We start from the raw sequence: 13,344 nt of genomic DNA on the forward strand, positions 1-13,344 counted from the left end.
ACATTGGAGGGAGGCGGTGATCCAAGATTTATAGATAATGGACTTCATGATTATTATGGGTTTTTTTTTATGGAATAAAATGTTTATCAGTGTGTTTTTAAAGTAGACAGAAAAATTATTCTCTAGATTTCTTTGAGAAAAAGAAGTCATCTGTTCAATTCTTTAGCTCTATTAAGTATCTACAATGGGTCAGAATTAGGGGAATGGGGTTCAAATGCCTCCTCCTCCCTCCCCCAACCAGGTTGCCTAAGTCAGATTGAGTCTCCCAAATGATTGTCAGCACATGTAACTCTCCCAGGCACTAGATGTTAAGTACTAGAAGAATAAGTAAGGAGAATCACACTAGTCAGAAAAAAAACCAAAAAAAAACTATAACTATCATAGCCTAGTAAAGCTACTATTAAAAACAATGTCTTCCAGAGAAGAAAACCCACCCTCACCTGCAGAAACAAGATGGAAAGACAGGGCAGAAACAGTGATAATTGGAGGTGGCTGCGTTGGTGTGAGTCTGGCTTATCACTTGGCCAAAGCAGGCATGAAAGATGTGGTCCTCCTGGAGAAATCGGAGCTCACTGCTGGATCTACCTGGCACGCAGTAAGAAAACTATCTCAGCACCGTCATATGCACTGAATTGTCACTTGTGCGATTGATTTTTTTTCCTATTCACAGCTCCCCACTGAGAGCTCTTTAGAGCAAGTTCCCTTTCCATAGCGTTGGAAGGTGCAATTGCAGTTTAGTTGGTATACTTTAAGTGGGTGATCAACATGTATGATGTTGATAATCATGAGAAGATAACTTGAACATATGACTCTGGATTCAAATCCTGACTCTGTCATTTTCCACTTCTGGCAACTTACTTAAGTTTCTAGTTCCTGATGTGTAAAATGGGAATATTAATAGTACCTACCTAATAGGGTTGTGATGAAGATTGAATTAATATATGTCAAGTTATTATGGTAAGTGATTAGTAAATGTTAGCTTTTGTACCAAAGGATAGTGGCTGGGCGATCCTGAATAGAGGCCTGAGACCTTTACCTATGTCCCCTCACCTGGCTTTAGTGATCCTTTTATGTTTATTGATTTATGATTTTAAGTTAGTGCTGTGAGACAGCAGCTTGGCTTCATGAGGACTTAACTGTGAGGGCTGAGAACGTGCAACACAACTTTCATGTTGTGTTAAATGAAACACACGACCAAGTCAATCTCGCCTATTTAATGGTATGCGTAATTGTTCCAGTGCTGTATAATAATTGGGCTTACATCGAAAGCTGCTCAGGTAAATGAGGTGATTGACACCGCTTTCATACTGCCAAACCAATTATTTCTGAAGTCAGCTAAGATGGGAGAGGAAGATTTTATGACTGCAGGTGCCATTTTTGTTTGGAGGAAGAGTTGGGATGAACAACGAGGTCCTACAGTATAGCACAGGGAACTATATTCAGTATCCTGTAATAAACCATAATGGAAAAGAATATGAAAAACAATATATATATATGTATAACAGAATCATTTTGCTGTACACCAGAAACTAACATAACATTGTAAATCAACTATACTTCAATTTAAAAAAAAGTTGGGCAGTGTCAGCTTCTGCTCGTCATCCCTTTCCATCGTTAGCTTTCCACTACTGAGACAAGAGGGAACCCTGCTTTTAGGGGCCTTTTGACACCCAGAACCTGCTCATGGTAAGGGATAGAGTGGGATCTCCTGCCTCCAGCTGAGCTTCGGAGAGATTGATGCCCAGACTTAAGCCCAGTTCACCCCAGAGTCCCTGTGGTCACATAGTCAGACCACACCCACCAATTGGATGGAGACTTCTAGAAAAACGGCATCAAGCCCTGCTTCTCTTCTTTCTTCTCCTGCCAGCCCTCTCACTTCTCAGTCTGGGAGGGAGGCCCAGCTACCTGGTCCTCCCTTAGTGTCTTTTCTGAGTCTCCATAGGCACATTTGTCTCTTGTGTCAGCAGTTCTCCCTCAGCTTGCTTCCTGCTACCTGGAGAGAGGGGCCCAGGAAGCCACTGACCCTTCTGGCTCTTCTCCCCTCCCTGAACTAGACTTTCTATGCAGATTTCCTTTTATCATGGAATAGAAAGCCTGCATTTCTGCCACAGCTCTCCTATGACTTCTTTTTAGTGGACATTCGGTCAGTCTTTCAACAAATATTTATGAAGAGCCTATATTGTGTCAGGCCAGCACTGTTCTAGGAGGTGAGGACACAGCAGTGTGCAAAACAAAGCCCCTGCCCTCATGGAGCCACATTCTGGGGGGGCAGATGGAAGAAAACACAAATGATGCTCTAGAGTAATCGGTGCCAGCAGAGTGGAGCGGGGTAAAGGGATGAAGAATGATGGGGGTGGAGGAGCCTGGAGGCTACTTCGAAAAGGTGACACTTGAGCAGAGACTGGGCAGGAGTGAGGGAGCAAGGGGGCCATGAGGCTCTCCAGGTAAGAGCATGTAAGCAGAAGGAAATTTTTTTTTAACAATGCCGTATTTTATTTTATTTTTTGTGGTGCGGGCCCCTCACTGTTGTGGCCTCTCCCGTTGCGGAGCACAGGCTCCGGACGCGCAGGCTCAGCAGCCATGGCTCACGGGCCTAGCCGCTCCGCGGCATGTGGGATCTTCCCAGACCTGGGCACGAACCCGCGTCCCCTGCATTGGCAGGCGGACTCTTAACCACTGCGCCGCCAGGGAAGCCCAGCAGAGGGAAATTTTGCCAAATGGGAATCTCCTGAGAGGGAGGGCTTATACCCTTTTAACACTTACGGATTGTTAAGGAGGGTGTACACTGTAATATTTTAATTACTTTTTTGTTCATTTATAGTGGATTGACTTGATGTAACCTCCAATTTAGTTACTAGAATAACTAGAATCCCTGAATATTACTTCTTACACATCCCATGAATAATAATAATAACAATAAAGCAACATATCCTTAGCGTAAGGTCTTTTAAGAAAAGTGGGCAAAGTTTTTAAGATGATGGCTTCTTCTTAAAAGTTAACTGTGCAAACTAATTTCCCCTTAAGCAGAGAGGTACCAGAATGAGTGGAAAAGGCATTTTTCTGCTTTGTGAACAAAGTAGTAGGCTCTGGTTCACAAAATAAGATTCATGCAGGGTGAGCTCAAGATGGACTCAGGTATCAGAAGCCAGGTTATTTGGGCCCCTACAAATAAAGGAAAAGAAAACTGGATTGCCCTAGGAAGCTGATTAGAGGATTTCTTGCAAACAAGGGGGTCTCCCACCAAAGAGCATCCTGAAGAAATGCCACAGATTAGAATTTTTTTGAGATATAATTGACATAATAGTTTCAGATGCAGAACATAATGATTTGATATTTGTATATATTGCAAAAGGATCACAATAAATCTGGTTAACATCCATTACCCCACGTAGATACAAAATTTTTTTCTTGTGATGAGAAGTTTTAAGATGTACTCTCTTAGCGACTTTCAAATATACAATACAGTATTGTTAACTGTAGTCACCATGCTGTACGTTCCATCCCCAGGACTTCTTTATCTTATAACCGGAAGTTTGTGCCTTTCGACCCCTCCACCCATTTCACCCCCTCACCACCCCTGCCTCTAGCAACCATCGATCTGTTCTCTGTATCTCTGAGTTCCATTGTTTTGTTTGTTTGTTTTTAGATTCCTCACGTAAATGAGATCATATGGTATTTGGTATTTATAGTTCTTTGTCTTGTTTTATTTAGCATAATGCTGTCAAATTCCGTCCATGTTGTTGCAAATGACAGAATTTCCTTCTTTTTTATGGCTGAGTAATATTCCATTATATATATACATGTCACATTTTCTTTATCCATTCATTTTTTAACACAGAGAAATTTTGGAGCAGATATGAGAATGTGGACGTTTTGGGGGGCCAGCTGAAGGGGCAGACTACAAAAATAAAGGCAGTCTCACTGAAGAATAACATGTGCTCAAGGCTAAACATTTCTGGGACATGCAGGAATCAGATGCGCTGGGGAGGGGGGCACAGCTTGCAATGTGAATATTCAAAATGGAATCACAAATCCAACAGTCTTGAGGTTTTGCTGGATTTTAACGAGACTGTTTTGTCAGCACCCAATAATACTGCTAATATAGAACATTTCTTGTAGGATGGAAGGAAAGGGGAGAGAATGGACAAAGAAGCAGTTTTGGCATATGGGGTCCCCAGGAGAGGCTGCCCCTGGGAATGGTGTCAAAGTGGATGTTTTGGAGGGCTGAGGACTAAAGATGCAAGATTATCCATTTGGGGTGTAGGAAGACAATGTTAGAAACAGAAACAATGTTTCTGTTTATTTTATTTTATTTATTTATTTATTTTATTTTTTGCAGTACACGGGCCTCTCACTGTTGTGGCCTCTCCCATTGCGGAGCACAGGCTCCGGACGCGCAGGCTCAGTGGCCATGGCTTATGGGCCCAGCCACTCCACGGCATGTGGGATCTTCCCGGACCAGGGCACGAACCCGTGTCCCCTGCATTGGCAGGCAGACTCTCAACCACTTTGCCACCAGGGAAGCCCTCTGTTTATTTTTATCTAAAAATATAAGAAAAACATTAAGCTTTACTAATCTTTATAAATAGCCCTCACCTTTGATGTGGGTGACATATTGTGTATGATACCAATGTTGCCTAAGGGAGGGGTTGGTGCTCCACAATGGGAGCGTCCCCATTCCTTCTTTTGTCTTCAGTCTGTCATGACATATTGCAGATCACATGCTATAGGATATCAATGTTATGATCGATTTTATAGAAACAAGGCTTTAAATAATATTGTTTGTGATGAAAGGGAGAGGGAATGACCTTGAGAGTGTTGTACTACACAGAGGTTTGTTGGTTATCCCGGAAAAATAATCAAGAGTTGTAAAAAAGTTTTTCTTTTACAAAAAGACAAGTATCCCCAGTTTGGTGATCTTTGTAGTGATGGAAGTGGCTGCCAGTCATTCTATGTAGTAGATACATACAAAACAATAGATGCAGTTTATTCCTTCAAAGTCAAGGTAATGCTCACAATAAGTGAAAAATAATTTTTGGAAAATAGTCCTGTTGGAAAGAAAGCATTTTGAGAAGGGGTGTTTGGAAATGTTGGTATCATTATTAGATTTTTCTGGCCAAAATGATATGTATCACCTAGAAAAAACTCTCAAACATGCAAGAGATAAATTTAAAGTTAAGTTTAAACCCATTTAACATTTTCCCAAATGAGGAGTTTCAGTGGGTTTGTACCCATTTTTTAAAATGTATAATGCAGTACCTCCCAATTAACTTATAACAGCTGATGTACAAGAGAACGTGAAACATTAATAGTCAAATTTCAGTAAATACCTTTTGGTAGGTGGTGATGGGAATGGAAGAAGTGGCATCAAGATACAGAGAGTACAGCCAAGAGGGGGCACTTTTCCCACTTACACCTTTGTATCATTGACAGATAGCTTCTTCAGCTATCACAGCCATTCAAACCATCACAAGAGAAAACACACCAAGAAATTAGACCTTCAAATCGCTGTTTTACCAACATTAATCCAACATATATATTTTAGTAATATAAAATATTACATAGCCCTTGCTAAAATATTAATAAGCTTAATATTCAAAAGCTTTTCTACACAATAAATTTTTAAAATTCAGAAACCTTTCTACACAATAAAGTAAGAATTATTTACAACATTTAATTCATTTCCAGTTGTTTTTGTGTGTTTTATGATCTCTGCTAATATAGTAATACATATTTATATGTCATGTGGGAATAAAGAAATACACATATTTTAGTGGGTTTGCTCAAATATTTTTATTGGATGCGAGTACATGGAAGCACTGGGATATGGGAAGGCTTGAGGTCAGTCACTGGGCTTTTTGAGGCTGTAGAGGCTCATGACAGAGTGGGAAGGATTATTAAAGGGAGCGAGAACATCACTAGCTTTAGCATTGGATGATTTTTCTAACTGCATCATTCCTTTCATACTTATTGTTAGTCTGCTAGAAGGAAGAGCTTTCCACTCTCCCTACTTATTTATTTATTTATATCAACAAGGATTTATATATTCTTATTTTATTCAAAGGGTTATAATTCTTAATGATTATTCTTCTTTTTAAATTGAAGTATAGTTGATTTACAACATTGTGGTAATTTCTGCCGTACAGCAAAGTGATTCAGTTATACATATTTATATTCTTTTTCATATTCTTTTCCATTATGGTTTATCTCAGGATATTGGATATAGTTCCCTGTGCTATACAATAGGACCTTGTTGTCTTAATGATTATTCTTGTCTGTGTTTCATCTTCCCTCTTTTATCTTCTCCACCAACTATAATCATTTTCTTTCTTCAAATCAAAAGTAAGCCCCTGCCTGTCCTCCATGAAGCCTTCTGTGATCCGTCCAGCATCTTCTCTTAGTTCCCTTAGTTCTTGTGTCTTTCTCTCTATGCTCTGACACTTAATCCTATGCTCTTGATTTCATTGTTTCATGTATGGAAGTTTCATGACCCCAATCAGACTATAAAATCTTGAAGGATAAGAACAGTGTTTTTCTTCTTCTTCAAACTTCCCACTTAAAATATCCTTGCTGGAGCCCAGAAAGGAAAAACATTGTACCCTTCCTCCACCCCATGCCACAGGACTGACACACAAGTTAACAATAAATACCATGCAGGACATTACATTCAAATAACTCACAATAAAAACACAGATACGGTTGACCCCAAATTTTGAACACAGATTAAAAGACAAAAACTGGTTGATAAAAAATGTAAGGAATGCAAAAATTATATATATATATGTGTAATTTTATACCTGACAAAAAATTGAGTTCAGGATTTACTTCTGACTGTCCTGGCAGCGAGGAAACTAGGGTTGTATGAATTGTTCAGTAGAAATAGTTATAGCATTTCAGTAAGAAAGACCAATTTTTCCTTGACCAGAAATTCCTAGAATTTATTCCCTAAAAAAAGGATATTGAGCTAAATGTTTTGAGTAAGAGCTTTACAAAACAAACTGATGTGACCCTTTCAGAAGAGAGATCATTAACTCATTCTATGAAAACAGCTTTCCAGGGTGGGGAAGAAGATTGATGTAGTGTAGATATATCATTTTCGGGTGGTCTGGCTCTACCTAGGTTAAACTTAGAGGATCTTGAGGAGTGAATGGTGAACAGAACCCTAGGCCCAGGCTTGTGAATATCCATTTTCTCAACTGACACGAGATATATCGAAAACAAAATTGAGTTCTCTAGAAGATGCCTGAAGGCCAGAGATTCTCTATTATTGAACTAGAAAACTTCATATCACACTAGATACCAAGCATGTAAAGAAGGATGTGATATTTGGCTGAAAGTTAGGGAGCCTGACTCACAGTTGCCTCATTATGGGGCTGTGCTATGAGAGGACCTATGACGTTGGGCCAGCATTTGTCTCAGAAAAGTAGCCAGATGCTTGAACAAGTACTTGATAGACAAGAAGGATTCTGGTCCATAAAGGATCACTGATGAACTTTAATGGCGGATTTTTTTTTTAATTGAAGTACAGTTGATTTACAAAGCTGTGTTAGTTTCAGGCGTACAATGAAGTGATTCAGTCATACATATATATTCTTTTTCAGATTCTTTTCTATGATAGGTTATTATAAGATATTAAATATAGTTCCCTGTGCTACATAGTAGGTCTTCATTGTTTATCTATCAATATTTTATATATAGTAGTATGTATCTGTTAATCCCAAATTCCCAATTTATCCCTCCCCTGGCTCTTTCCCCTTTGGTAACCATTAGTTTGTTTTCTATGTCTGTGAGTCTATGTCTGTTCTGTAAATAAGTTCATTTGTATCACTTTTTTTAGATTCTGCATATAAGTGATATCAGTAGAACCAAATGCCCAACACGAAGAACTTTATAAATACTCCCAAACAGACTTTATTTTAAACAGATTGTATTCGGTTGAGCTTTCCAGGATAAATTAGCTGCTGAATGGGGCCCCAGACACTTAACTGAGAGAACCTGCTTCATATCATTGCTTAGAATTCTTTGCCTGGATACCATATTGCATCCGCCAGAGTTGATAAAAAGGGGTTTGGCAGGTAATATTTAGATATTTTCCTGAGAGTGATTATTCAATATTTATTCAGGAAATGTTTGCGGGGTATAATCTATGTGCTCATTCATCAACTGGTTAAGCTATGACAAAGGTCTGTTCACCACTCAACAGGCTCTAATTCCTAGGAATGTTCCACTTCTTCAATTTTGGAAATTTCAAGAAAGAAAATAGGAGGGCCACTCAATTCAAGGGAATGGTGGGGATCGAGACAAGGAAAACTTTTTGCTTGCTTGTTCATAGTCCTCCTTAAGGGAACACACGCTTTGTTGGTTTGAGTCCACATTGTATGCCGTCCCCCCATATTTTTCCTAATAGCGTACATTCCTAACCTAAGTGATTCCATCTAAGTCATCCCGTTTCTGAATCTGCAAACAATCCTTTCCCTAATAACTTTTAGGGATTGACTATATATGTTTGTTGGCTGGCTCTCACATTATTTATGTGGTTCAAGTGGGTGCTTATAACTGTCACGAGCCTTATGCAATGTGCATTCAAACTCGTGCTGATGTGTTCTCATCCCAGAGGACTGGCTGGTGCTTGCCAATTTCTTGCCAGTAATAAATTACTTCTTAACAGATAAACTGTCAACATTTTGAGAATGTTAATTTTTTTCGGTATTTCCTTTCCTCCCCACTTTTAAGGCAGGTTTAACAACTTACTTTCATCCTGGAATAAACTTAAAGAAAATACATTATGATAGCATCAAACTTTATGAGAAACTGGAAGAAGAAACCGGACAGGTAAATGCATTTAGCTTGAAATTGTCTGTTTAGGTCAGTTTCTCAGAGATACATAAGATTACTGAAGGATTTTGATATCATCATGTATCGCTGTGTGTAGTGACAGCCATGGCATGTGAAATGTGGTAGAAAACTCTGATGAGAGTTTAAGATGAGAACCTCTAGAGCTTGCTTTTCAATCAATTTAATTTCTTGAAGTGTATTACCCATGTAATTACCTGCTCCTGATTTTTTATTTTATTTTATATTTATTTATTTATTTTTTTTAAAGAAGATGTTGGGGGTAGGAGTTTACTAATTTTATTTATTTATTTTTGCTGTGTTGGGTCTTCGTTTCTGTGCGAGGTCTTTCTCTAGTTGTGGCAAGCGGGGGCCACTCTTCATCGCGGTGCGTGGGCCTCTCACTATCGCGGACTCTCTTGTTGCGGAGCACAGGCTCCAGACGCGCAGGCTCAGCAGTTGTGGCTCACGGGCCTAGTTGCTCCGTGGCATGTGGGATCCTCCCAGACCAGGGCTCGAACCCGTGTCCCCTGCATTAGCAGGCAGATTCTCGACCACTGCTCCACCACGGAAGCCCTCCTGAGTTTTTAAATGAGAAAAGAATAAAAAGCAGCTTTCAAAAATATCTTTAGTCAGCTTCTATATCTAGAAACTAAGATATCACAGCCTTTCAGCACTGGATTGCAAAGGATCTGACAACTGTACATGCCAGATTGTCACATGCCTTCGAAAAGTACTTCACTAAAAGCCCCTCACTTTTTTTTAAAAAATATGTTTGTTTGTTTGTTTATTTATTTATGGCTGTGTTGTGTCTTAGTTTCTGTGCAAGGGTTTTCTCTAGTTGCGGCAAGTGGGGGCCACTCTTCATCACGGTGCGCGGGCCTCTCACTATCGCAGCCTCTCTTGTTGCGGAGCACAGGCTCCAGACGTGCAGGCTCAGTAGTTGTGGCTCACGGGCCCAGTTGCTCGGCAGCATGTGGGATCTTCCCAGACCAGGGCTCGAACTCATATCCCCTGCATTGGCAGGCAGATTCTCAACCACTGTGCCACCAGGGAAGCCCCCCTCACTTTTACTTTTCTTTCTTCTCATTTGTATTAGTACTTTCAAAATAAAGTGGCAGGCAAAGAGTATCCATAGACTAAGACTGAAGTCTGCTTAAAATTTTCATGCTATTGCCCTTGCCTAAAACCATCACATGGCTCCCCACAGTCTACAGGACAAAAGCCAAAGAAGAAGGGCCTTCATTAGCTAAGCCCTGCCTGCCTTTCCAATGTTTTCTCTTGCCACTCTTTGCTATGCTCAGATGCTTCAGCTATTCTTAATTGCAAACAGTTCTAGAATGAGCTGGGCTGTCTGCCTGAGACAGCATTCCCTCTGGTCCCCATTTCAGCATTCGCCTTCCACCCTTTCCCGGGGGGCGTCTCCTTTGAGAAGCCATCCTTGACTTTGTTCACGCAGCAGTCAGGCGGAGCTGAGGGCATATCTCTTGGCTCTAAGAACATGTGTACACATACCTCTTATATTACGAATCCCCCTCAACTGTGATTGTTGCTTTACTGATTGGTCTTTCCTACAGAGTCCGAGCAACTTGAAGATAATGACTGCATCTTTGATCACTGTCACCCAGGGCCTTGCTGAGTGCTTGGCCAACTAAAGGACTTCAATAAATGCCAGGGCTTCCCTGGTGGCGCAGTGGTTGGGAGTCCGCCTGCCGATGCAGGGGATGCGGGTTCGTGCCCCGATCCGGGAGGATCCCGCATGCCGCGGAGGGGCTGGGCCCGTGGGCCATGGCCGCTGGGCCTGTGTTCCGGGGTCTGTGCTCCGCGGCGGGAGAGGCCGCAGCGGTGAGAGGCCCGCGTACCGCAAAAATAAATAAATAAATAAATAAATGCCAGATGAATGTTTATTTCAATTCACACTTAATCTCCTCACCGCAACATTCTGATTCTTCATGTTCCCTCTTCAAATCCTTTGTCTTTCTTTTTTTCACATAATTTTCTTCCACTCTGTACATGAGCACTATCTCATGTTGTAATTATGCATTTAGCTGTCCATCTTCACCTATAGACTGTAAGCTCCATCCAGGCAAGCTCTTCATCTGTCTTGTTCACAACAGCATCTCTGGGGCTTAGCATAGTGCCTGGCACAGAGGAGACACTTAGTAAATATTTGTAAAATGAACATCTTTTCATATGATGTAAATATGGTATATAGCCATCACTTTCACTGCATAGTGAATCTCTTTTCTTACACACCTTCATTTTCATTGTGCTGGAGAAGAACCATGTTCGAGTGCCAAATAATGATTTATGAGTTTTTACTGGCATTGTCATCACAGGTGGTGGGATTCCATCAGCCAGGTAGTATCAGAATTGCTACAACTCCTGTAAGGGTAGATGAATTTAAATATCAAATGACTCGGACTGGCTGGCATGCAACGGAACAGTATATTATTGAACCTGAAAAAATACAAGAGATGTTTCCTTTACTCAACATGAATAAGGTATTTATCCTAAGGGCATTTTTTTTTTTTTTTTTTTTTACCATTTGTTGATTTTAATTAAGATCAGAAAATGTTATTTTAGAAATTTAATTAGAAAAAACGTAGTGCACACATTTTGAATGTCAAAATCAGACGATTAATGCTGGAATTTGGGTAAATTATAAGATGGGCTATTATGTTTGCTAAATACAGTAAAGGTAATGAAAAATCTTATTAGCTTTCTACCTATTACAACTGAGGAAACATTTTCAATACCTCTCTATTACTGTGTCCCCCAGATCTGGAGGTTTCTATAATAAACCTTCTGCTTGAGAAATGCAGAGAAGACAATAACCAGGCGTGACAAATGTGTGTATAGAAAGACTGTGTTACTAACATTTTTTTTATAAAATCAAAGGTAGAAGTACATGTTATATTGCTACACAGATATCACCTAACTCATAGCTGTACTACCCTGACAGGTATTGATCTAACCAAATTTAGCTGAGAAAATCCACTTGGGAATTTAGTGTCTTTTTGCTGGGTGGTAATCTCATTTGAATAATAATAACAATGACTAATACTGCACTACCTAACACTACAGCACATACTTAATGTACTAGGTATTATGCAAAGCCATTTACATGTATAATCTCATTTACTCTTCACAATAATAATAGAAGGTATAGATTATTACTAAACAGGAAATTGCAGCTTAGATAGTGTACATAGTGGGCCTGAGCCCATCCAGCTAGAAAGAGCTGGAGGAGATTTGAACCCAGGCTCTCTGACTCCTTTGTACCTATGCTACCTAAAGGTACAAGGTGGAGCTGTTCAGGGAAGCAGAGGCTTGTGTTTCTCCCCAGTGTAGTATCTATGACGCCTAAGGGTTCATAGCGTTGCTCTGGGAGCTGGGTTGTTAGCCCCTGTGAGTCTTGACAGGTTGCTGGCACTCCCTTTTCAGTAGTTTTGTGTGATGCCAATGTGGTGGCAGATTGGTGTTGCATTGCATTGTCTGCGTTAAAATTCTGCCACCACTGCCAGGAAGGATATTCTTATATCTGTTTATATGTCAATCTTGGGATGCTCTGCTGGAAGTTCTCACATCACAGATTTTTCACAAGGACATTGGGCAATGGAAATATGTGGGAAGAGTATTCTCTGGCTCTGGGCAGGGTGCCAAATCAAATAGATCTAGGGTCACTGCATAAGGACATATCCATTATAAAACACCAAAGTGATGTTTAGAAGTCTACAGTAATACAAATTCCATTAAAACCAAAAGTCTCTTGCACTAAACCTATAACAAGAGATTGGATTAGTAATCCAAAACTTCCCACAAAGAAAAGCTGGGGCCCAGATGGTTTCACTGGTGAATTCTACCAGACATTTAAAGAAGAATTACTACAATTCTTCACAAACTCTTCCAAAAATAGAAGAGAATTGAACACTTCCCAACTTATTCTGTGAGGCCAGAATGTATTGCTGTGATACCAAAACTAGACAAAGACATCACAAGAAAAGAAAGACCTGTATCTCTTATGAATATTGATGCAAAAGTCCTCAACAAAATACTAGCAAACTGAATTCAGCAACATATAATAAGGATTTTTTTTAGCATAACCAAGTGGAATTTATCCTGGCTATGCAGGATTAGTTTAACATCTAAAAATCAATCAATGCAATATTGCATGAATAGAATAAAGGACGAAAATACATCATCATCTCAACAGATGCAGAAAAAAAATTGACAAAAGCCTCTTGACCATACTTGGTGATTAATAGATTTTTGTTGAATGGATGAGAACTAACTGTACTATTTCAGTGCTCCCTCCTTGTTTCATCTGAGTTTTATTCTTCTTTGTTTCCCCACAGTACCTCAAGCCATAGCACAAAGTAGGTATTTAAGAACTAGTTGTTGATGACTGAATCAAGTATACATTTTCCTGACACCAGATATATATTTAACATGTGAATCTATTAACAGTATTAAGCAATTAAATATAAATAATTAATCAATTAGTATTAG

At 39.8% G+C, this 13,344-nt stretch overlaps 1 protein-coding gene across 2 annotated transcripts in view; it reads left to right on the plus strand.

Annotated features, from left to right (window-relative positions):
* Window positions 1-13,344, plus strand: part of DMGDH (dimethylglycine dehydrogenase) — a 66,184-nt gene that overhangs the window by 685 nt on the left and 52,155 nt on the right. For both annotated transcript variants that reach the window (XM_033430084.2, XM_004270839.4), the window contains exons 2-4: window positions 421-595; window positions 8,734-8,832; window positions 11,172-11,336. In XM_033430084.2, the coding sequence (XP_033285975.1) occupies window positions 421-595; window positions 8,734-8,832; window positions 11,172-11,336 (439 nt within the window). The remainder of the gene's footprint in view (window positions 1-420; window positions 596-8,733; window positions 8,833-11,171; window positions 11,337-13,344) is intronic.

This window comes from Orcinus orca, chromosome 3, assembly GCF_937001465.1.
Source record: "Orcinus orca chromosome 3, mOrcOrc1.1, whole genome shotgun sequence".
Taxonomy (NCBI): Eukaryota; Metazoa; Chordata; class Mammalia; order Artiodactyla; family Delphinidae; genus Orcinus; species Orcinus orca.